The sequence below is a fragment of the Heterodontus francisci genome, chromosome 22, assembly GCF_036365525.1.
Source record: "Heterodontus francisci isolate sHetFra1 chromosome 22, sHetFra1.hap1, whole genome shotgun sequence".
NCBI lineage: Eukaryota > Metazoa > Chordata > Chondrichthyes > Heterodontiformes > Heterodontidae > Heterodontus > Heterodontus francisci.
In genome coordinates, this window is record NC_090392.1 from 70341989 (window position 1) to 70365483 (window position 23495).

General features: G+C 40.6%; 2 protein-coding genes and 1 long non-coding RNA gene across 10 annotated transcripts in view; 2 read left to right on the forward strand and 1 right to left on the reverse strand.

Moving 5' to 3' along the window:
* The window catches only part of LOC137381409 (uncharacterized), a 96802-nt gene extending 89193 nt beyond the window's left edge, over positions 1-7609 (forward strand). Inside the window, exon 3 of the long non-coding RNA XR_010977173.1 lies at positions 7484-7609. This is a non-coding gene — a long non-coding RNA (uncharacterized lncRNA). The remainder of the gene's footprint in view (positions 1-7483) is intronic.
* nkapd1 (NKAP domain containing 1) lies at positions 1-14050 on the reverse strand. 7 transcript variants are annotated; one of them, XM_068053954.1, is made up of 7 exons: positions 13520-13649; positions 12804-12874; positions 10391-10472; positions 8816-8919; positions 7898-8050; positions 4414-4467; positions 1-3026 (listed from the first exon to the last, which is right to left on the reverse strand). In XM_068053954.1, exons 3-7 carry the CDS (start codon positions 10460-10462, stop codon positions 2498-2500), a joined length of 912 nt encoding a protein of 303 aa, XP_067910055.1. In that variant the 5' UTR covers positions 10463-10472; positions 12804-12874; positions 13520-13649; the 3' UTR covers positions 1-2497. The 7 variants fall into 7 exon arrangements, with proteins under 7 accessions (XP_067910055.1, XP_067910056.1, XP_067910059.1 ...); XM_068053955.1 differs by lacking the exon at positions 13520-13649 and adding an exon at positions 13458-13472; XM_068053958.1 differs by lacking the exons at positions 12804-12874; positions 13520-13649 and adding an exon at positions 13972-14050.
* Positions 13201-23495, forward strand: part of pih1d2 (PIH1 domain containing 2) — a 16105-nt gene continuing 5810 nt past the window's right edge. Inside the window, exons 1-4 of one of the 2 annotated variants that reach the window (XM_068053950.1) lie at positions 13201-13441; positions 16576-16823; positions 17594-17717; positions 20151-20686. In XM_068053950.1, the coding sequence (XP_067910051.1) occupies positions 16641-16823; positions 17594-17717; positions 20151-20686 (843 nt within the window). In that variant the 5' untranslated portion in view covers positions 13201-13441; positions 16576-16640. Of the gene's footprint in view, positions 13442-14030; positions 14250-16575; positions 16824-17593; positions 17718-20150; positions 20687-23495 lie in introns of those variants that run through there. The other variant, XM_068053949.1, reaches the window with a different exon arrangement.

Sequence of the window (23495 nt, forward strand, 5' to 3'; positions counted from 1 at the left end):
TATTTGTTAAGCAAATATCATGCTTTAATATTCTGAAGATTAAATACAAAATGAATTTTAAAAATTGTCACTTAGTAACATGGGAAAAGACAACACCAAGAAATATTGGCAGGAATATTTCATATATAACCTTGTACATTGCCAAGCAGCACCCACTGTAGTTCTATTTGTAGAACAAGGGCTTAAACACACCAATTGTACATAAAGCGGTGAATATTTTTCGATATACAAGGCTCAATTCCCTTATGTTAAAGGCTTAAGAACACAAGTTTCAGGAGATATTCCTCGACGTGTCATAGCAGAAAGTATTTACTGGTTAATAGCTCCAGTGAGTGGATGATATAATACAAAGAACATTACTGCATTCTGTGGGGGAAAAAAACTATTCCCATAAAGCCTGAGATTTGTACAAATATGATGCAGAAATTAGCTGCTCCCAGCCAAAAAGGAAGTCATTTCTTTTAATTTAAAAGAACAGGTTTCCATTTAATGCCTAAGCAAAAGAAACTCCATAATCAGAATGTAACCAATCCAAAAGTTATTTGCAGTATATGCTTCCCATCAAAACCCAGCAGAGCTGGAGACCAGATTTTATTCAACCAAACTGGGACATACACTCATCAAGAAATCGAAAGATAAATCAGGAACATTAACAGACTAGCACCACAAAGCTAGACGAGCACTGGTTTGAATTAATACATAGCTAATGTGGAGGTCATTTCTTACAACCCATAATCACTCCACTCAGTACAATACATCCAATCAGCCTGCTGCTACCCTCTGTGCAGCCTCACACAAAGAATGGCCACTTTAGTGAAGTATCCTGAGAGTTGCCAGTCCTTTGGAACCATATCCAATCAGGATTCAGTGCCTTTCAGAGAAAAAAAAGAGAGTGGGGGGGGGGGGGAAAGGGCTAGGGGAAAAATTCTAGAGGAGGAAAAAGCTCAAGCTATTAAGTCTCTGAAGACTTAATAGGCAAAGTCTGAGCTGAGTTGGTTGGGTATAGCCAGCACAACAATTGGGAGTACCTTAGTTGGCTTTAGCATCCATAAGCCTAACAGATTCTTGCTCCAAATTGCACTTTGGAAAGTGCATGGGTACTTGCATCAAGTAAGCATCAGACTGGGCTCAGCTATGGTGAAGCATACGCTTATATAGTCTGCCAATACTTACTGTATAGGCTAACTTAACAAATGACTATTTGGGCAGTGTATCCAATGAACTGTATCCCCCAGGGAGGAAGGAAATTGAAGAGAAAAATTCTACAATAGTAAAAATTTCACTATTTTGTGTAGATCCAATATAAAACTCAAAGTGCTTTATTCAACTAACAATTCTTTTTAAAAATAAACTGCCCATTGTCTCTGCTTCCGTTACTTTTCCCTTGATTGTTTTAGGTTATTACCTATGTGGAATCCTTGGATTTTGCAAAGAATAATTAACCTTTTGTAACAAAACAGAAATAATTCAGTCGGGAAAATCAAATGATTAGCGCTTCAAGGGATCAGGGCTAGGAAGAAGCATTTAGGGAAGTACACAGCTGCTATAATGCTCTCCAGTATATAGTTACCAATGTGCAATCTAATGCCTTTGATCCAAAGAGCTGCAAGCACTGGTTTCAATCAAAAGGAAGCCCTTGCACTCAATCCTGCCATTCAACAGCACAGTATCAAAATCTTTTATTGCAGACTTTCACTATTGTGGAAGTTTGCCCATTCAAGTGTGAGCAGCAGACACACTGCACTAGCAGTAAGGTTACCTTGGCCCCTACTCACTAATCATAATTCCACTTCACATTACTTCTTCCCAAGCCAAAACCAATTCTGCAGCACTGGGAAAATAACAATTTATATAGGTTAAGTCAGAGAGATTACACAAGCCAGAACGAAAGGTCACTTTGGTTGTTATGTTCTCCATTTTTTTTTTGTAACTGACAACTCAAGTCTCTAGCAAAACAATAGTAACATAAAGACAGAAAGTGTAGTTCTAAATTTTAAGCATCTTTATGATTTTGCATATTTGGAATGACTGAAGAGCTCTGCAAAATCAAATTAGACACAGGGTTTGTGTTTTACAGAGAACTCTGAAGTCAATAACAGAATGTTTCCAGAACTTTGGTGTGGTATAAGGAAGTCATTTGCAAAATCAAGAATGAACAATCAGATTTTGAACATGACATGGAGCGGTGCTGTTTTTGTACAGGCCTCGCTCCTAAACTCTTAATCCCACACATTATTTACTGCAGTAATAAATGGTGTGTAATATTCAGATAAAGTAGACATCACTTTGAGAACCAAGTGAAAGAGCTTTCTGGAGTAAAGCCTGCACTGTATAACAACCTTCTGAAACAAAAAAGTAAATTGATACCTAACACTAAACAATTTTTAGACCAGGTCAGTAAAACCAAATGATGCACTTGGTCTGGCTCTATGGCTAGGTTGACATGATTCAAATTGTTTGCTTAGGAACTTGAAGACAAGATTTTCAAGGTACAGATCTAATTCAAGTCATCTTCTCCACTGTCATCTGAAGTATCATTGTGTGCTATTTTCCAATTCTTTCTCTTCTTTCTGCTACTTTTTATTTCTTTATCACCATCTTCTTTGGGAACATTTCTGTGATGCTTTTTCTTTCTCCTCCTCCTCCTTTTCTCCAGGTGTTTTCCAGAATCGCTTTCATCTTTGCTAGATGTGTCTGAATTGCTGCTGTGTGACGAATCGCTTTCACTTTCAGAGGAGGAGGAGGATAGTTTCTTTTGCTTTTTCACATTTTTTTTGCGATGCTTCTTCTTTGCTTTTCTTCGCTTCCTGTGATCAGAGTCCTCCTCCTCTGAGCTTTCACTGTCACTTGAATTACTACTCCGCAGACTTTTCTTCCTCCTCATCTTTTTGCTGGATTTCTTTTTACGTTTCTTCTTATTTGATTTACTTGATCGCTTGCGTTTTCGTGAGTTCAATTTCGAAGACTTCAGGCGCATGGTTTTTGCCCCATTGGCAGTGTGCCCATCGCTGCTATCTTTTTGATCACTGGGAATTAAAAATAAAGATGAGTTCTTACTTTCACTTTTTAGAAAGCTCTATTTTCATCTGTAATCAGATATTTCTCAGAAATGCATACTGGAAGTAGGCTACCGACTATGGAGATTTAAAAAAATTCACACTAGCAAAGTTGCCAGTATACTGCCTATATCAAAAGGATGACTGTTTTAAGAGGCTGAGACTCTCATAGTGTGGGCGCAGCAGATTTGCAAAGTGCTGAATTTGCTGCAACTGAGTTTTTACTTTTAAACAAGTGGCAGAATCAGTGTTGAGGAAATTGGCTGATCCTGACACGAAGCAGCCTGCTGCCAGATGCTGGAACTAAGGGAGCTCAAAGCAAGTAGGAGGAGTTCGAGGGCAGATGAAGCGCTGAGGCACAGGCTTGATGGGCGTCAAACTTGGCACAGGGGATGAAAGGAGCAAGTGAGAATTGGAAAAGAGACAGAGAGCAAGTAAGGAGGCACAGCTGGTGGTGGGGCTCAGGTGGTTAGAATGAATATGCAGCTTTTTGTTTCTTTTTGGGATTGCCTGCATTGGCTGAAGATGAAGCTTGCTGGGGAGGAATTTTTATCATAGCAGCATTCTATTGGTTTTGAAAACTGACTAGCCCATGTCAATCATGTGGTCAATAATATCACTGTGGAATTGAGGAAGAATTCTACAATCTTACACATTTACTTTCGATACCTAGATGCAACTGCAATTGAATTAACTTAACATCTTATTTTCTTTCCTTCCCAAAAGCAACAGTAACTGTTACCCTATTTAGATGGCTGTTGCTCATATGTAAGGGTAGAAAGTGAGCACTGATCAGCTATTCTTCAGTGCAGGCTTTCACAGATGGATTCAACCCTGCCGTTACTCATTGTGTCCACCTCCAGGATACACTATTAAATAGGAATTAGAAGTAAAAATTCAAGCTCACATTTCACCCCCTACCACCCACTCCTCATGCTGAAACCCCTTAGATTCAACCCAAAAATGCCATCTTCTGTATCAGATATTAAAACCGAGGTCTCATCTGTTCTCTCAGGTGGATGTAAAAGACCCCATGGCATTATTTTGAAGAGCAAGGGATTTTTCTCGTGTCCTGGCCAATATTTATCCCTCAATCAACATCACAAAAAATTAATCATCGGATGATTATCACAGTGCTGTTTGTGGGAGCTTGCTGTGCACAAACTGGTTGTTGCATTTCCTACATAACAACAGTGACCATACTTTCAAAGTGCTTCATTGCTTTGGGACATCCTTAAACTGTGATAGGCACTATATAAATGCAAGTCTTTCTTTTTCTGAATTTCCTTTTATTTTCATGTTAGTATTTAAGTCAATCACCATATTTCTGATCATACTGACCAGCTTTTAAACTTACCTCTCTGATTCAAATTCCTCTGGATAAAGTTCTTTGTAGCCACTGTGACCCCATCTGAACAAACAAAACCATATGAGACAGTATAATTACAGCATGATTTAAAATAAAGAAAACAAGAGGAATCTCAATATTTTCTGTTAAAACAAAAAGAGAACTAATGAAAAGATTTCCAAAAAACAATGTGGTACATAGCTGCTCGATCAGGATTTCTTGATCGTACAAGACAATTCCGAGTAGAGGTTAAATACTATCCCCAAAACGTCGCCTTTGGACAATACATCTGACTACTGTGCATTAACTAGTTACATGGTAGAGCCCTAAGAGCCCAATAGATTTCCTGCAACAGTTCGAGAAGAGATTTTTTTGAGATAAGAGATGCTCCTCAAATTCTAATAATTGGTCTTGACCAAATATAAAAATTCCAAAACTTACTTTAAAAAAATCCCACAATGTCCATCCTCTCTCATAACATACACCATTCTGCTGTTAGTAAAGCAGCAAACCTGCCTCCTTCCAGGCCTGCACCAATGCCACTTAAGCAGGTTGAGTAGCACACTAAAGGAACTTGGGTGGTTGATTTCCACCCCTCACTCTTTCTGCAAATGAAACATCTAGTTTTTCCTCAGCACCAGCCCTTAATGATCAATAACAAAAAACTACTCTGGTACATGTAGCCTGTCCCTTTAATTCAGCTGCACGCATTTCTGTTAAGTTATTAACCCCTACGTAATCTTAGCTGAGCAGCAAGAGCGAGATTCATCTCACTACAAAAATGCAATGTCTCTAGAAAGTAACCTAAAATTTCACAACATATTTATTGAGTTCCCTGATGGCAGAGGGCATAAGTTCATCATTTCAGTGTGGTATCGGCCTAGGAAAGTGCCAGGTGTGTGGTGAGGTGATACAGTTGAACCCATCTTTTGGGTCCTCTATTTACTGCTTTTGTCCGTCCGAGGGGGGCAGACCGGCAAACTGTCCCATGCCTCTGGTGCTACTGAGCTTGTAATCAGCTGCTAAGAGCGGCCCCACACAGACTCACTGTCCAGATTTTACCTTTCTTCCGCAAGAGAAATTATTTGGTTTTCTCTAACCCGCCCACAGGCGGCCCAAGATGGAGAACACATTGCTCACTACTCGAAGAACAGAGCCAAATTACTTGGGGCTTGCCAAATTGCCATGCCATCAGGCAGACAATCTGATCACAACAGTGGTGCTTCACAGTGACAACTTTGAACAGTGTGACAAATGCACCTTTCTACTTTTTAGAACCCCTCGTCAGATTAGTGTTACAAGAGGTTTTATTTTTGTACTAACAATCTCAGACTTGTGTTTGTTTTTAAAACTGAGAAAGGGATTTTCAGTGGACTTGGACACCTGCAAAAAGCTGGAATGTTTGGATGTTGACTTTGTATACAAGAATAGGAAAAGCAAGTGGTTTCAAGGAAGCCAGCAAGGGGTTTCGACCTCCTCAAAGCAATACTTTGAATGACAGTGTAGACTCTGTCTGGTCACGTGATAAGCTCAGGAAGGCTTTTTTGCTTTCATTTTGGACTTTTAAAAATCAGTGGTTTGGACAAAGAGCAGGCATTTGAAACTTAAGACTTGACCTGCCTGGACACCAGAGAAAAGACCTCTCCTTTTAAAGGAAACATGCATCTCTTGAAAAGAAATCCTGCATTTGAAAGGTGGCAGATTCCTATTGCCTTCTGTCTCTGAAGAATTCGTACATCCAGTGTAGTTCCTGTTACCTCCTGTGTTTTGGGAAATCCTGGAATCTGAACAAAGCTTCTACTGCTGTGTTGCTGCTGTGAATCCTGAGCAGACTGCTTGCTGCACCCCCGCTGAAAGACCTGTGTGATGCCTGCTGTAGTCGAATCGCCTTGAACGTCTATCAACGTTTATCAAAGACTGTTGCATCAACCTCGCCTGGAGATACTTTGAGCGGCATCCAACTATTCAACTCTGGGACATCTCACCATACTGAAAATATCCTACCAGAATGTGATAAACTTATTTTATTATTCCTTCTATTCCTAACAAACAGCTGTAAATCAAAAAATCATTTTTTCCCAGTTAACTTTTTTTGAATGAGTATGTGCATGAGGGCTAAAGAACTAAGGAGCTTTTCATTTATATATAGATTTATCTCATTAGTAGTGAAGACTTATTATTTCTTTTCTAACAAATAGTTAATGTGATTGTCGTTTAAAGAAACCTGCTTTATTCTGGGGGACAAATAGTGTGTCTAATTTGGCTATTCTTCAGTAGGTGGGAAACTTTATTGATATGCAGTGACCTGTGGAGGAGTGGGACTGAATTAACAGTGCATTTCTCCTGCTTTGGTCCTAACATTAGCATGCACTAAACAACGTACAGGCAGAAACAATTAATGGCAAATGAATGCTTACAGCATGGCAAAGCTTGTGTCGGAAATATCTACAGAATGTTCTACAAGTCATTTTTGATCCTCCTTAGCTTTCTGCCAATGTATAAAATGAATACAGCTACCTTCAAAGGGATAAAAGCAAAATACTGCGGATGCTGGAAATCTGAAATAAAAACAAGAAATGCTGGAACCACTCAGCAGGTCTGGCAGCATCTGTGAAAAGAGAAGCAGAGTTAACGTTTCGGGTCAGTGACCCTTCGGAACTCCGTAGAAGGGTCACTGACCCGAAACGTTAACTCTGCTTCTCTTTTCACAGATGCTGCCAGACCTGCTGAGTGGTTCCAGCATTTCTTGTTTTTATTACCTTCAAAGGGAACTGTTTTGCACAAATCAACTGTACACAAAAACTGATTGATCAGCTGAAATTGCCAGCAACTGCCAATGTTTGATCTTGAAAATGTCTGAAAAAAATAGATCAGCAATTCACAAGATAATCAGTGTCAATGATTAATTGAAGCCCAGCATGTTTTTTTCTGTACACGTTACTTAAAAACATACTTTTTCTATTAGCCTCTCCAAAAGGAGTATAAAGCAAATTTAAAGGATGGGAAACCTTAAATGGCAGAACTCTCAGTGAGTAGTTGTTTGAAAACAGGCCTGTAATTTTTTTAAATTTTGTTTCAGAAAAAAATGCAATTTACAAGGTGGTTCACAGCCCAACGATAATCCAAGTACAGAAATGGTGATCCAATTTTGGCCCTTAGCTTTTGTTGCCGCCTGTTTACTGTTTTCAACTTGTGACACATGTACCAGTTCTATAATTCTCAAATAAATACTTCAACCAAAATCTATTATAAGGTTCTCTGTCTATGCCTCTTAACTCAGTCACCTAATTCCAATCATCTGACAGTTCAAATTCACTTCTGCTGTTAATTCAACTTTATTTAAAATCAGGATTGGACTTTTTTTTTTATAAAAAGGGATGTACATGTATCATGTGTTGGGACACAACACTGAAGCAACTAGTTACTGCTCTGCAACTTCACCTAAAGAGCACAGCACTTCCTGTCAGTTAACAAAAGATTTCAAGGAGCACACCTGTTTGGATCACTTGCTTCAAATTCGTATAGCTTCTTTGTCCAGTATCTTGTTTCACGTTCATCCTGTGGAGTGGTCAAGGGCTTACGAGCAGCAGCATTTGCCTTTCTCTCTTCCTCTTCTTCATCGTACCCATCGCACCGCATTCGATTGCTGGTACAGATTATGATCGCTTTTAGTAAGAATATAATTCACTCTGCCCTTCCATTTTTGGTTCCCACTGCAACATAAAATTTCCCAATTTCAAGGAGTAGGTAGGACACCTGCTGCCATATCTTTACCAGTACTATCCTGTAACCAGGCAGTTACCCAAGTAGTTGTGACCTGTTTGTTTGCATTAGCAGGGTAATCAACTGTGTATGGCATCACAGTTGAGCTTATTCCTGTTCTCATGCAATGTCCTTACTTGCATTTTTCAATAAGGTTACTAGATAGAAATCAAGAGGTTCCCCCCTGGCCCAGAGTATTGAGCCTGATTGAGGGAACACAACTTCATCCCAGGAGATCAGGTCATGCAGTAGAGATTGGGACCATCCAGTCTGCTTTTCACAGCACTACACCAAGTGGTGCTGTTATGCATTTAGGCCTTGTTTGTACAAAATCTTGCCCATGACTGAAGTGCCCAGGCCTTCACTTCAAACTTTGATTGCTGGATATGAATAATAAGTCCCCAGAACCAATATAGTAATGGGAATGAATATGGAAATAAACATTATTAAATTCCATACATGCTTTTAAAAATCAGCATACGCTGCAATTAAAAATCACAAAAATATACAAAGTAAAATAGATTTTTGGGACTTGTGCCCTCACTCATGATCGCAGGTGAACAGCTCCAAATTCTGCTATAAAAGGAGGAAAAGAACATAATTCTATCCTAGATGTAGGTTTCTCAGAAGTACAGGATTAGATGCTTACCCCGGCAAACTCAAAGAAGATTTTCTCCTCCGCTGAAACAATCTCATCTCGTTTGTTTGCTTCTCCTTTTCTCTAATTTTCCACATTTCTGACTCTTCTTGAATCTGTTAAAAAGAAAATTAGAAGGAAAGATTAAAAACCTGTTCACTGAAATGAGTCAGGGAGCTGACTTGGTCAGTAGCTCAAACTGCTGAATGCTAGGAGAGAAAAACTTGAGTTTGAATCAAGTGCAAAGTAGCTAAACTTTTCATCCTTCCAAAGTGAGATAAAATGAGTATTGCAGCCTTAGCATCGGGGGACAGGCGGGAGGAGAAGATAAGAAGCTGTAGGAACTCAGCTGTGGTTATTACACTTTGGCTGTTCAGCAATGAGAAAGGTCATCTAATAATGGAGATCAACCTTTGGGTGTAACTTCTCTCACAATGTAATCAGCTCCAAGACACAACTGAATTTAAAAAATCAAAATACTAAAGATGCTGGAAATCTGAAATAAAAAAGGTAAATACTGGACATACTCAGGTCATGCAGCATCTGTGCAAACAGAAACAAAATTCATGTTTCAGGCTGATGGCCTTTCATTAGAGCAGCATTTCCAGCATGTCCTGTTAATATTCATGATGCATTTCAAAGCAGTGTTAATAAACTGCCTAAACTTCCCTTATTTCCTGACAATCGCACAGCCCGGAAATGCATTAACCAACTCCAATGAAAATAATTAACTGTGAATGAAATACATTCTAAATGCAACCTTTATTTCTACGTTATGACAATATTCACTTCTACTTGACTATTCCAACACACTGCTGGCCAGCCTTACATCTTCCACCCTCCATTAATTTAAAGGTCATCCAAAACTCTGCTGCCTGTATCTTAGCTCGTACCAAGTCTCGTTCACCCATCAACCCAGTGCGAACTAACACTGGCTCTCAGCTGAGCAATGCCTTGATTTTAAAGTTCTCATCTTTGTTTTCAAATCCCTCCTTGGCCTCACACTTCCTTATCTCTGTAGCTTATTCCAGCCCTACAACCCTCCAAGATATCCATGCTCCTCCAAGTCATACCTCTTGTGCATCCCTGATTTTAATCGCTCCAACATTGGTGGCCACACCTTCAGCTGCCTAGGTCCTAAAATTCCCTCCCTAAACCTCTCCACCTTTCATTCTTCAAGAAGCTTTTTAAAACTTATGTCATTGATGAAGCTTTTGGTCATCTGCCCGGAGTGTCAAATTTTGCTTTATAACACTCCTGTGAAGCACCTTGGCATGCCTTGCTACATTAAAGGTGCTATATAAATGCAAGTTTTGTTGTTGGTCACACAATATCAAAAGGGGGAAAAAGATCTTTAAGAGAATCCACTTAAAACATGTGCAATATTACACAATTGTGCCAACGCAAACATCCATTTCAAAATTGCAATAATATAAAATTACAAACCAAAATTATGAAACACACGGTACACAGTTGTCGTCTGCACAATGCATTTCTTCAGCTGGGAGATGCCTTTAGTGTAAGAGTTACCCAGAATCATTCTTTTGTGCAGAATTGAGGTTACAAACATAAGTGGAACAAATTTACCTTGTTGTGTGCATCTGTGTGGCGGATGACATTTCGCAGAAGAACTTTGCCCATGGGAATTCGAGCCATCATCACCGTTCTTCTAAGTAAAGAAAAAAGCACCATAATCCGGACTGGAGCCCTTGAATTAAACTTTCAGCTGAGATCGCTTACCTGGTTAAGCCACAGTAAATAAGCCAGATAGGCCAGCAAATTGCAAATTAAACAGCTCACAATGCGTTAACTTTTCTCAGCCCAAGTGGCATTAGAGGTATGACAACTTGCTTTCTGCAATCCTCTTTATCTTTTTAGAGTTTTGAAAAGTTCTTTTTTTGCCCACAAGATAAATCAGGGGAGAAAAATTATCCGGGTTTTTGATCACTACCCAGCAACCACTGCTGGAATTGTTTGCAGGTTGAAAACAAGATCAGCCTTGGCTGTGATGTTTCATCATCGAATATCTTGCTGGCTGCCCCCGACTAGGGCTGTACATTTTTAAAAATTGCTATCTGAGCAAATGACCAAAGTCACTTGCAACTCATGAAGCTATAACCTCGGAAACAGTCAATGTCTTCAGATTCGGAGAAAGTTGAGAAATGGCAGCAAAAAAACCCATAATAACATTCACACCCCTGCCCCACCACTGAAATTTTACGAAACATTTATCTGACTTATTTTAATAGAAACAGAAGCATAGATTTTACACAGCCTCAGATATTTGTTTTAATGCATATGCTACAAACACATGCATAACTGTTGCTCTTTCTTGGATCCAGCTGAAGAGAGCCATGAGCGCTGGTATTCATTAGCCTTGTGAAGATGAGAGAAAACTTTTGAGCATTTGTGAAAATTCAAACACAAATTCTTCTCCCTTGCAACAACTTATATCCATATAGCGACAGCGCCTTTAACATAATAAAACATCCTAAGGTGCTTCACATCAGCATTATAAAACAAAGTATGGCATCGAACCAAGAGGTAAGTGCAAAATTCCTGGCTAAAAATAGCAAGCAAGCTGATCGGAGGTCCTGGTCAAAGAACTGTTCTGCACCTATTTATTAGGAGCTGCAGGAAACCAATCTGAAGTGACTTGTCCATTAACTTCCCTCCAAGTGGACGATCTTGGCCTCCATGCAGTGCATCACAATAACATGGAAATATTATCCCTGTGCAGAATTATAAGACATGAACTGGTATTTTAACACTCAATGGCACAGCACTATACAGCTCCAGTCAAATGAATTCCCCACTCCCCAGCATTTGTTCATTTATAATCTCCTTACTGTATCAATTTCTAAGTTTTAATGGTAAAATTGATTGGGGGGGGCGGGGGGGGGGCAGGGGAGGGGGATATATTCAATTTGCTAGCATTCAGCTTACAGATGATTCTTGTGATTTCATATAAATATTCATCCAGGCACTGCCTCTACGTTCAGACTTCAGATTTAAATCAGAGGAACTTTGCACCAGTGAAACTAACCTATAAATTATAAAGTTTTCTCAAAATTCCCAGTGCAACAGGTATTGGTATTCAAAAAATTATAGAAACTTCAGCACACATAGGACAATGCTAGAATTAAATTGAGCTTTTAGGCTGATTTCCCTACATTCTTTAATATTAAGTACTGAATTAATTATCTTTTGAATAGTATTAACTTGGCTACAACAGTCACTTCCCCCTTTCTATAAATCTAAGGAATGGTGAATGCTAGGGTCAGTAACAGCCCTGGACAAGTTAATTTTTTTTAAAGCTTAACATCACAGCAATAATGCAGACAACTAACTGCACAATAAAACTACAGTAGCCATTAAATTTATTCAAGGCTAAGTTAGATAGATTTTTGATAGACAAGGGAGTCAAGGGTTATGGAGCAGACAGGAAAGTGGAGTTGAGACTACAACCAGATCTTATGGAATGGTGGAGAAGGCGCGAAGGGTCGAATGGCCTACTCCTAAATCCTATGCTCCTAGGAATAATTTATTATAATGACAAAAACAGCTCTCTTTTATGTCTAGGAATAGAGACTGATCAAGCAGCATTCAGACCAAGGAGATTAGATTAGAGATACAGCACTGAAACAGGCCCTTCGGCCCACCGAGTCTGTACCGACCATCAACCACCCATTTATACTAATCCTACACTAATCCCATATTCCTACCAAACATCCCCACCTGTCCCTATATTTCCCTACCACCTACCTATACTAGTGACAATTTATAATGGTCAATTTACCTACCAACCTGCAAGTCTTTTGGCTTGTGGGAGGAAACCGGAGCACCCGGAGAAAACCCACGCAGACACAGGGAGAACTTGCAAACTCCACACAGGCACTACCCAGAATCGAACCCGGGTCCCTGGAGCTGTGAGGCTGCAGTGCTAACCACTGTGCCGCCCAAGGAATAAGTAAAATATTCAGTAAAAAATAATCCTCACCCAGAGCATCATACAAGTAGTATTATGGAGCAGGGAACTTTAAGATATCAAAGCTTTTATTGCTGTATTTCCTATATGTAGAAAGTAGAAAGTAGAGTAGATAATTTCAGGTTTTTTATTTAACATTTATTTACAACAATCCAAAAAGTGTACATCTGTGGCTGTTCAACAAGTACATCCAATCCTGAACTACAAAACGAATTGCTATAAAGTGAAAGTTTTCCGAAATGAGTGTTTCCCTATTTATTAAGAGGCTGAGTGTTTACTTATTTGGCAGCCTGACACCCAGTAATTTTCGGACAACAGTTTATCGAGCTGAAACGATAACTCTGTTTCTCTCTCCGCAGATGCTGCGCGAGGTTTTTTCACGGCATTTCCTGCTTTTGTTACAGTTTGCTCGGCTGCGGCCTGGTGCATTTCTGGCCAATGGCCAGGGCGAGATTCGCCAGTGTACCAAAAAGATCTTTGATCAAATTGACACACTTCTGGACACTCGGGGAAATCAAGGGATATGGGGATGACGCAGCTGAAGTGCAGGATCAGCCATGATCTTACTGAATAGCAGAAGAGGGACCGAATGGCCTCCCCCATCTCCTATTTCTTATGTTACTTATGGGCGCCACGTCGATGTGTGGACGGTGGGTGAACCTTTACCTCATTTAAAACCTCAATAATGGAGCCACTTTTCACTCTCCGAGTTTCACAAGTGGGCTTACCAGCCGGGCTTTCTCCCCGGCCTGGCCTAGCTTAGCCTGGCCGGGCCCTGCCCCGGCAGCTGCCGCTCCGCCCTCAGGCCGCTCGCATCATCTGTCCGCCACCCTGACCGGAAGTCGGTGTCACCCTCTCACCGCCCCGGGTCCGCAGAGAAACACTCACGGGGTTCTACCCCTGACCGACATTTAACTAATCCACGCCTTTTCACCTTTAATAAAATCCAAAGCGAATCTCAGCACATTCCCCCCACCAAGTGGGAATGCGGAAAAGGCTTTCAAATTTTTATTTTCAGCAGATTACAGTTGGTTCCGCTGTAATGTAAAACTACCCACAAAAGCAAACTTTATAACCGAGCTACATTTCTACAATTGAAGTGCGCGCCTCTTAGTTAAGAGCTTCTATTTGTTCATCGTAATTTTTTTTACTCTGCTATTCCACTATATTTGATAATTACCTCAATGCAGAAGCTGTGTTCTTTTTCACATGGGGGACAGTGTTTGATGAGACACTTTCCGGGTTGGAGGTGGCGATTAGTTGCCGGGGTAACTGGGGCGTTTTGGGTCCGAGCGACGACCGGAGGCGTGAGCACGGCCGGGCGAATATCGGCTTTTATAATAGTTCTTTTTTATTTTTAGTTCACATTTCCAGCATCCACGGTGTTATTATTTTTGGTTTTAAGTTTTTGCCGTGCGGCCAGCGGAGAGCTTTGACAATCCGGTCGGTTTATTCAGGGTGAGTGTGGCAAAGCAATATAAGCTGCGGGGATGTTGCCTTTTAATTGGCTAAAATCGTACCCAATCAGGAGAGCCTTGCGCGGCGGTGCGTTATTTGATTGGATCAAAAGACACGCCGGCCATTATAAACATATTCTAATTGGCTGAAATTGAACCCAATCAAAGTGCTAGTGGATCTCCCCTGGTGTTGCTCACTAAAAGGCGGTTTCATTCGTAAGGACCAGGGTTTTGAGCTTTGTAATCAAATCTAGTCTGTTACCAAGGGGCAGTTTTGTCGAATGTGAACTGCATGTTCTTTTAAGGCCACATAGTCGAATTACTACCCATATAGGGCACAAACTCCACTCCTAATAAATCCAATAGGGAATTCAGGTGAACTTTCTTCACTAAGAGTGATAAGAATGGGGAACTTGCTAGCACAGGGAGTAGTTGAAGCAATTAGCATAGAAGCACTTAAAGGGAAGCTAGATAGACACATAAGGAAGAAAGGAATACCAGGATATGTTGATAGGGTTAGATGAAGAGAGGTGGAGGAGGTTTTTTTTATTATTCATTTGTGTGATGTGGGCGTCTCTGGCCAGGCCAGGCCAGCATAGTATATTGCCCATCCGTAATTGCCCTTCAACTGAGTGGCTTGCTGGGCCATTTCAGAGGGCATTATAAGTGTCAACCACATTGCTGTGGGTCTGGAGTCATATGTAAGCCAGACCAGGTAAGGATGGCAGATTTCCTTCCCTAAAAGACATTAGTGAACCAGATGGATTTTCACAACAATCATTTCATGGTCACCATTAAACTAGCTTTTTTAATTCCAGATTTATTAATCTGAAATCTGTCATGGTGTGATTCGAACCCATGTCCATAGAAAGAAATTACTTCCACTGGTTGGAAAGTCTAGGACTAGGGGACATAGTCTATAAATTAGAGCCAGACCTTTCTGGAATGAAACTAGGAAACACTTTTACACACAAAGGGTGGTAGAAGTTTGGAACTCTCTTCTGCAAACAGCAGTTGATGTTAGTTCACTTAATTTTAAAACTGCAATTGTTAGATTTTTGTTAACCAAAAGCAGGTATTTGGAGTTAGGTCACAGATTAGCCATGATCTCATTGAATGGCAGAACAGGCTCGAGGGACTAAATGGCCTCCCCCTGTTCCTATGTTCCTGTTACAATATACCGTCTATGATGTAAATGACCTATTGTCACAGTGAGGGAGCTTTAAAAGGGTACAGTGTTCTTGAAATAGTATTGGGCACATCTTTCTGAGTTTGCTTGGAAACACACTGCATGTTTATGCTAATCTGGTTAAAATGTATTGTCACATCTATTGTGCACAATATGACAAAAATGATGCATAATTCCATAACGGTATCTCTGCTTTTAGGAGTGAAGGATAAGGGAAAGATAAGAAAAATGTTTTCTAATAATTAACTCCACCATTCAATAAGGTTATAGCTGATCCTCTACTTCAGCTCTGATTTGTTAATTGTAATTAATTGTATTTGTGTGCAGGTGGTGAGCATTAACTGGAGATTCACTTATGCCCCTATAAATAGGAACAGACTGAAACTGTGGTTGTTGAGTTAGAAGGTGCACTTTTGTAATGTGTGTCCCTGTAAATAAATGCTTATAATAGTATGTAAAGATTGGCTCCAGTTAGATCCTTCACCATCCGGCTTTCTGGATTATATCACACTTTCCCACCTGATTCCCAAATAAGCAAATCAGAATTAACTCTTTGTCATAGAATCCATTGTATTTTAAACTGGTAGGAGATCAGCAGGAGATGAGCCATTTAGAATGTCTAAAAACCTAAGGAGTCATAGGGTCATTTACGGCATAGAAGGCGGCCATTCGGCCCAGCGAGTCCGTGCCGGCTCTGTGGGGAGCAATCCATTCAGTCCCACTCCCCTGCTCAATCCTCAAGTTTACTTCCTTCATGTGCCCACCCAATTTCCTTTTGAAATCATTGACGACAATGTGGATTTATATAAAGCGTTGTTAAATGGTATAGATAAGGTAAACCCAGAATATTACATCAAATATGAGTCAGACAAGTAGGACAAGAGGATATCAATTTAAATGAGTGAACAGTAAAATGAAACAGACCCCAGAAAAATAGGGTGATAAACATTTGGAATAATTTCCGGTGAAATAGTGGTCAAAAACATTGGAGAAATTCAAGATGCAGTTGGAGTACTAGCAGAGACAGCTTCAATGAGCCTTTTTATATCCTTAAACTATTCTTATACATGCTGTAAGTTTGCCTAAGCGTGCTTTCTAATGAAAGCTCCATCTATAACACTGTGTCATTTTGTAATAGGTTACAGAACAGCCCCACTGTCCACAGCTAAGGAAAACTTTTAACAGTTAGAATTGACGGTAGCCATGGCAACTAAACAGTGCAAAAAGGAGATGTTGCAGCAGGTGAACCAGCTGTGGAGTATGCTGGATGATATGTCTGAAAGCAGCCCCGAAGCATATCAAAAATTCATCCGGCATCACCTAGAAGAGGGAATGAAGCAGTTCAGTCCGCCGGAGCCTCACACTTGCTTTCAGACAAGGATATTGGTACTGTATCTGTTAGCCTGAATGACTGATGTTTTACTATTATGACATGTGGTACCCTTTCTTATATGCCTTTATAAACTTCTAGATTTTAATAGAAATTGATCTTTTTTGATTAAATAAATGGGGGTAAGAAATTATGGTGGGTCAAATGTATTTGCTATGTTCAGATTTTGCCACTAGCAAATGCAACATTTATCAATTTTAATAGAATTTGCAGCTTCAAAAAAAAGTGCACACACCATTGCTTTAAGGAAGAAGTTGTATTTATAAAGCATCTTATCCCATCCTCAGAACATCCCAAAGTATTTTGCAACCGAAGTACAGTAGCTGATGTTATGTAGGCAAACACAGCAGCAGGTTTTCACACAGCAAAATCCCACTAACAGTAAATGAACGAATGGCCAGATAAGTTTTTCTGATGGTGTGGGTTGAGGGAGGAATGTTAGCCAGGACACAGGCAGAATTTCCTGCTCCCCTTCAGAAAATATCAAGGGATCTTCTACATCTGGATGATCCTGTCAACGAAATTCAAAGGATTGGAGGTAAAACAAGACAAACAGGACTCCAGTGCTTATGATATTTGACTCATTCAAATAGTTTATACTACTATTTTTATATAAAAAGTTTATACCATGCAGAGGCTGTGAAACTTAATTTTATAGATCAAATTGTACTCAGTTTTTGCAAATGTTCATTAATTCTACAGAAGGCCTTTGCTTTGCAAGCTCACACAACTGTCAATAAGCAATCATTTAATTTTTCTCGCCTAGGAACTCAGTGAGAAGTTGCTGTACGTAAACCTTTGCACCTGGAGTAGGGTTCCTGCTCCAAAGTCTGAGTCAGACCCTGTCCCTCTTGGTGGAGGAAAGTTGGAGGAAAATGTAGAAGGTACAGGTAGGTAGTGAGAAAAGGTTAATTTTTACCTGAATGTTAATTTGTGGCATATTGACATCATGAAACTTTTAGTCTGAGGTAGGGGCTTCACAGCTGCACCTAATCCCATTTTCACCTGCCATTCATGGGTGTTTTCTTTCCAGAAAAGGTTACTGGATAGAGAGCAAGATAAGGAACCTCTGTTAACTCAGGGATACTAGACTGAACTTTAGTTTTCCCACCACTGCTCTGCTTGAGTTTAGCTAACTCTGCACGGGACAGGAGTAGAATCGTCTATTGAGCCATTGGAAAAGTGAACTTTGAGCTTTAAAGAAAGAACACTACAAATGTGTTCTCAGCCATCAAGTTCACTAATTTAGCAATTTGGAACCAAATTTCCAGCAAATTTCAGCAGGTTCATTGTTACTGTGGCAAATGCTACACTTTAAAAAGGTTTCAACAAACCCGTGTTGTTCATCCTCTTCTACCAGCAGGCTTGCCAATCCCAGTTTTGTCTTACATCATTGTGTCTGATGTACTAACACCACAGAACGTGAGGAAATGCTTGAGCTTCTGGTCTGATCAGGGTTGGGGACCCTTGGAAGAGGGAAGAATCATCAATTGGTAGTGCAATTAACTAACATTATTCTCTTTTAGGTTATATATCTTCGGGGTCATTTTCGGAGCCTGACGAATATAGCACCCCATTTCCTTTTGTAGGTTATTAGTAGACTCAAGAAGAAATGCTTATTGAACCAATGTTTTCCACTTCCCCATTCCAAAACTATTCTTTGCTGTTTGGCTGGCCAACTTGCTCCAGCTGTTGAATAGTATCAACTTCTCGTGCTGTGCCTTGAAGTATAAGTGATGCTGCCTGACTAATTTGCACACAAGTTCATGATCTTATCTGCGCTTTGAGTAGAGGCCAGGCTCTTCCCTGCAGGGAAAATTTTTGGAAACGTTGGAAGGAGAGCCTCCTCAGGGTTGTAAGCTTGACTCAGTTGTTGGTGCTCTCACCTTTGAGTCAGAAAGTTGTGGGTTCAAGACGAACTCGAGGACTCGAACACAACTTCTTGGCTGATTATTCCTGCGAAATACTTAGGGAGTGCTGTACAGTCAGACATGCTGTCCTTTGTTTGAGATGTTAAACTGAGACCCTATCGGCCTGTTCTGCTGATTCAGGTGAATATTAAAGACACAATGGTGTTCAATGAAAACAAATCTCCATGGGCTGGCCAACATCGGTCCCTCAAACACCAACACCAAAGCTCCTGTTTGTGGGATCTTGCCATGTTTGACTCTAACAATCAGTTGTTATGACCAGGTGAGAAGGGGTCTAGAGATTCCTCTCAGCCTGGTTTAACCATAACAGGGTTTAATTTTTAAACACTGTGTTTTTAGTTCCCTCTCAGAAAATTCTTGTTCACTGCTTCAATTGTAAAGCAGAGAAATCAGGCAAGTTTCCTTAGATTTAAACTAGAAATGTGGAAGTTTATTAATCTTAAAGTCTAATCCAGTTACCGACTACGAATATGCGACGCGACCATGCTAGCACGCATACGCGATAAACACAGATAGAGAGAGAAAACGTAGAAGGAATAAAGGGGAAAAGTTTGAGGCAATATCCGGTAGTTACAGTCCTTTGAGTTTGCTGTGGAGTCTTTGGTTGCCGCTAAGTCTTGCAATTGGTTGGGGCCCAGTGCACACTTCAACTTGTTTCAATGTCGGAGTCTTTTCTCCTTTGAGGTTTACGTGTCTTCCGTGGGTCCGGTGCTTGGGAGAAAACGAGAGAGCGGCTTCCTTGTTCCAGCTTCAGTTGCACACTGCCTTCTGTTCCTTTCTGTGTGGCACAATTCAAAAAACCCTAGGTTGCCTGGCAGGTTAGTCATGTGACTAGCTCCTTATTTGGAACAGTCTCTCCTGTGAGGTTTGTGGATTTGGCAGTCTCTGGAATGCGCTTCCTCACACCTTCAATGTCTGGTGATCAAAATACATTTTGGTTAATTGGAGCAGGGAGTAGTCCTTTGCCTCCACAAGCAGCATCTCTTAGTATGCAAATGTCCTTCCAGCCTAGTGTCTGGGGATCTTCAAACAAGTCATTTCTTCACTCTGGCAAGTTTAAAATCAGTGTTCATATGACAAAATTAATATGCCTCATTCTTGGCAGGTGGGGGTCTGCATGACACAGTACATTTCAAAATATTTTCATATGTTTCTATGAGATACTATAAGATGCAATATAAATGCAAGACATTCTTTTCTTTCATTCTGGTTCACTTTTTAGCAGCTACTTATAGGTTAGAATTCACAACAGCCTAGGAGTTGGGCAGCTGTGTACCTATAGCCTCGGGATGAGATGTACAGGCCGAAACACAGGATTTACTGGGTTCTTCAATTTTGATATAAAGGAAAAATTACTTTATATATTTGTTGATTCAAAAGTTTCTTCTGCAGAGATTTATTCAGTCACTGATGTTGCGTACAACCCAGAGGTCCTTAAGAAAGGAAGTGAGAACCCTGTGGAAAGAGACCAATTGATCCGTCTAGCTATGAAATATATTGAAGAGCAGCACTGCATACGCCTGTCACACTCTTACACCCTACTGAAAGACAAACTAAAAGGAAGTAAAAAACAGATGAAGCAACGGCTGACTGGAAAGGCTGGCCCTGCACAAACTGCCATGGAGATGACTTCAGGAGAAAGTGGCATCTCATTGCTTCAACAGTTGACAAGACTCAAATCAGCAGACGAGGAAAATGAAGAAAATAAACTCCCAATTCGGTTGCCGAGTGACATCGGACATCCAAAGAAGCCAGGACTCATTGAGGAGATTTCAAGTACAGAATTTGAGGGTGGAAATAAAGTAGAGACTCCAAAGTACGAATTATTGCTTATTAAAGATGAAAATGCAAAGACAAAAACAATTCAACTGAAGGTAGAGTTGCCTGGAGTATCCTCTGCCGCAGAATGTGATCTCAGTGTTTCGAAGGTATGTGCTGAGGTGTGCTGGATGTAGGGCTGGTCTGATATCCAAGTGTACTGAATATAACTCTATCTTGTAAAGTACTGATATTAGAACACTTAATTTACAAAATTCCATTTCTCATTCATACACACAAGACAGAAACAACATATGAAGGAGAAAGCAGAGTTCGCCCAGTAGTCTAGCTAATATTTCTCTCCATTAACATGATAAAAACAGATTAACTGATCATTTGGGTCATTGCTGTTTATCTGTCACAATGGCTGCCCTATATGCCTACAAAACAGTCATTGCAGTCCAAAGGAAAGTAAATCATCATATGAAATATCCTAATGACTTGACGAGGTACGAGATAAATACAAGCCTTTTTTTCTTTCCACTTGGCATAGCAACTCCAATATACAACATGATCTAAAAGTGATGTACATCTGGAGTGGTAGGAAACAGGTTTATCCCAGGTTCCTTATCCAAAGCATGTGGTCATATGGATGTGCTAAGCAGAGGGCAGGGCTGGGCTGGAAAACTAGCCTGTAAGCAGCTATAAGCTTGGGTGGTACTGTAGATTAGATCCCAAACTTTCACTTTTGAGACCTGGGTTCAAATCCAGATCAAACTGATAGAATCAAAGATTCTTGTAATAATATGGAAGATTATAAAAGAGAGAATCACTTTGGTTTGTAACAATATTTATCTCAACCCAATCAAGAAAGATCAGTAAATAGTGGCAGATGTAGATAGACATAGGTAGAAAGAGGGTTGAGGTCCTGCAAAAGGAATTTAGGGAGCTAGGCAGCAGATTAAAAAGTAGGACCTCAAAGGTTGTAATCTCTGGGTTTCTTCCGGTGCCACGGGCTAGTGAGTATATGATTAGGAGGTTAGAGCATGGTTGGGGAGCTGATGCAGGAGGGAGGGCTTTAGATTTTTGGATCACTGGGTCTGTTTTTGGCGAAGGTGGGATCTGTATAAGATGGACGAGTTGCACCTGTACCAGAACAGGACCAGCATCCTTGCTGGGAGGATTGCTAGTGCTGTTGAGGGGCGGGGTGGGGGGCAGTGGGAGGTGAAACTAATTTGGCAGGGGGATGGGGTACAGAGTGGAGGCACAGTAGGGGGTATGGTACATTCAAATATAAATGTGAAGCTAAGTCAGTCCGAAGGACAGAGTAAATGTAGACCTGTTAAGGCTCAGGCAAATAATGCAAGGCTGGATTGTATCTATTTTAATGCAAGGAGTCTTACTAGTAAGGCAGATGAATTGAAGGCATTGATTACCACAAGGGAATATGATATTATTGCTATTACTGAGATGATTGAGGGAAGGGCAGGACTGGCAGCTTAATATCCCAGGGTATAGAATCTTCAGACGTGGTAGGGGAGGGGGTAAAAGAGGAGGTGGCATTGCACTGTTGATTAAAGAGACAATTACTGCAGTAAGGAGGGATGATATCTTAGAAGGTTCCTCTAATGAGGCCATATGGGTAAAACTTAAAAACAAAAAGGGGGCTATTACTTGGCTGGGAGTGTACTAGAGAACTACAAACAGTCAAGCAGTGGTAGAGGAGCAGATATGTAGGCAAATCTTAGAGAGGTGCAATAATAATAGGGTAATAATAGTAGGGGATTTCAACTTCCCTTATATTAGAGGGGACAGTATTAGTGCAAAATGGTTAAAGGGGGTTGAATTCTTCAAGTGCATTCAGGAGAGCTTTTTGAGCCAGCACGTAGAGTCCTACAAGAGGAGGGGTGGTACTGGACTTAATCCTAGGGAATGAAGCCAGACAAGTGGTAGAAGTGTCAGTGGGGGAGTATTTTGGGGATAGTGACCATAACTCTAAGATTTAAGGTTGTTATGGAAAAGGACATAGAGGGACCAGAAATAAGAGTACTGAATTGGGGGAAGGCAGATTTCAATATGATAAAACAGGATCTGGCCAAAGTGAACTGGGAGCAGCTTCTTATTGGAAAGTCTTCATCAGACCAGTGGGAGTCATTTAGAAGGAAAATTGAGAGAGTTCAGGTGCAGCATATTCCTGTAAAGGTGAAGAGTAGGACCAACAGGCCAAGGGAACCCTGGATGTCAAGGGATATAGAGGATTGGATAAGGAAAAAAAAGGAGGCGTATGGCAGATTCAGAGCGCTGAAAACAGCAGAGGCCCTAGAGGAGTATAGAAAGTGTAGGGGCGTATTTAAAAAAGTAATTAGGAGAGCGAAGAGGGGGCATGAAAAATCACTGGCAGACAAGATAAAGGAAAATCCCAAGGCACTTTAAGTGTATGTCAGGGGCAAGAGGATAACCAGGTATAAAGTGGGGCCCATCAGGGATCAAAGAGGCAATCTGTGTGTGGAGCCGAAGGACATAGGTGAGGTTTTGAACGATTATTTTTCATCTGTGTTCACTATGGAGAGGGATGATTCACTATGGAGAGCGGCGATGTAGGTGTCGTGATCAGGGAAGGGGATTGTGATATACTTAATCAAATTAGCATTGAAAAGGAAGTATTAGCGGGCTTAAAGGTGGATAAATCCCCAGGCCCAGATGAGCTGTATCCCAGGCTGCTATGTGAGGCAAGGGAGGAGATAGCGGGGGCTCTGACACAAATTTTCAAATCCTCTCTGGCCACTGGAGAGGTACCAGATGCTTGGAGGACAGCGAATGTGGTACCATTATTCAAGAAGGGTAGCAGGGATAAACCAGGTAATTACAGGCCGGTGAGTCTAACATCAGTGGTAGGGGAATTGTAAAAAATTCTGAGAGACAGGATTAATCTCCACTTGGAGAGGCAGGGATTAAACAGGGATAGTCAGCATAGCTTTG

What these genes read in the sequence shown, in the direction of transcription:
- nkapd1 (XM_068053952.1), bottom strand. An exon ending in TCTTCTTTGAGTTTGCCGGG is followed by an intron (nt 8,051 to 8,815) that starts GTAAGCATCTAA and finishes AATCTGTACCAG; the next exon opens with CAATCGAATGCGGTGCGATG. An exon ending in GAAGCAAGTGATCCAAACAG is followed by an intron (nt 4,468 to 7,897) that starts GTGTGCTCCTTG and finishes TTGTTTGTTCAG; the next exon opens with ATGGGGTCACAGTGGCTACA.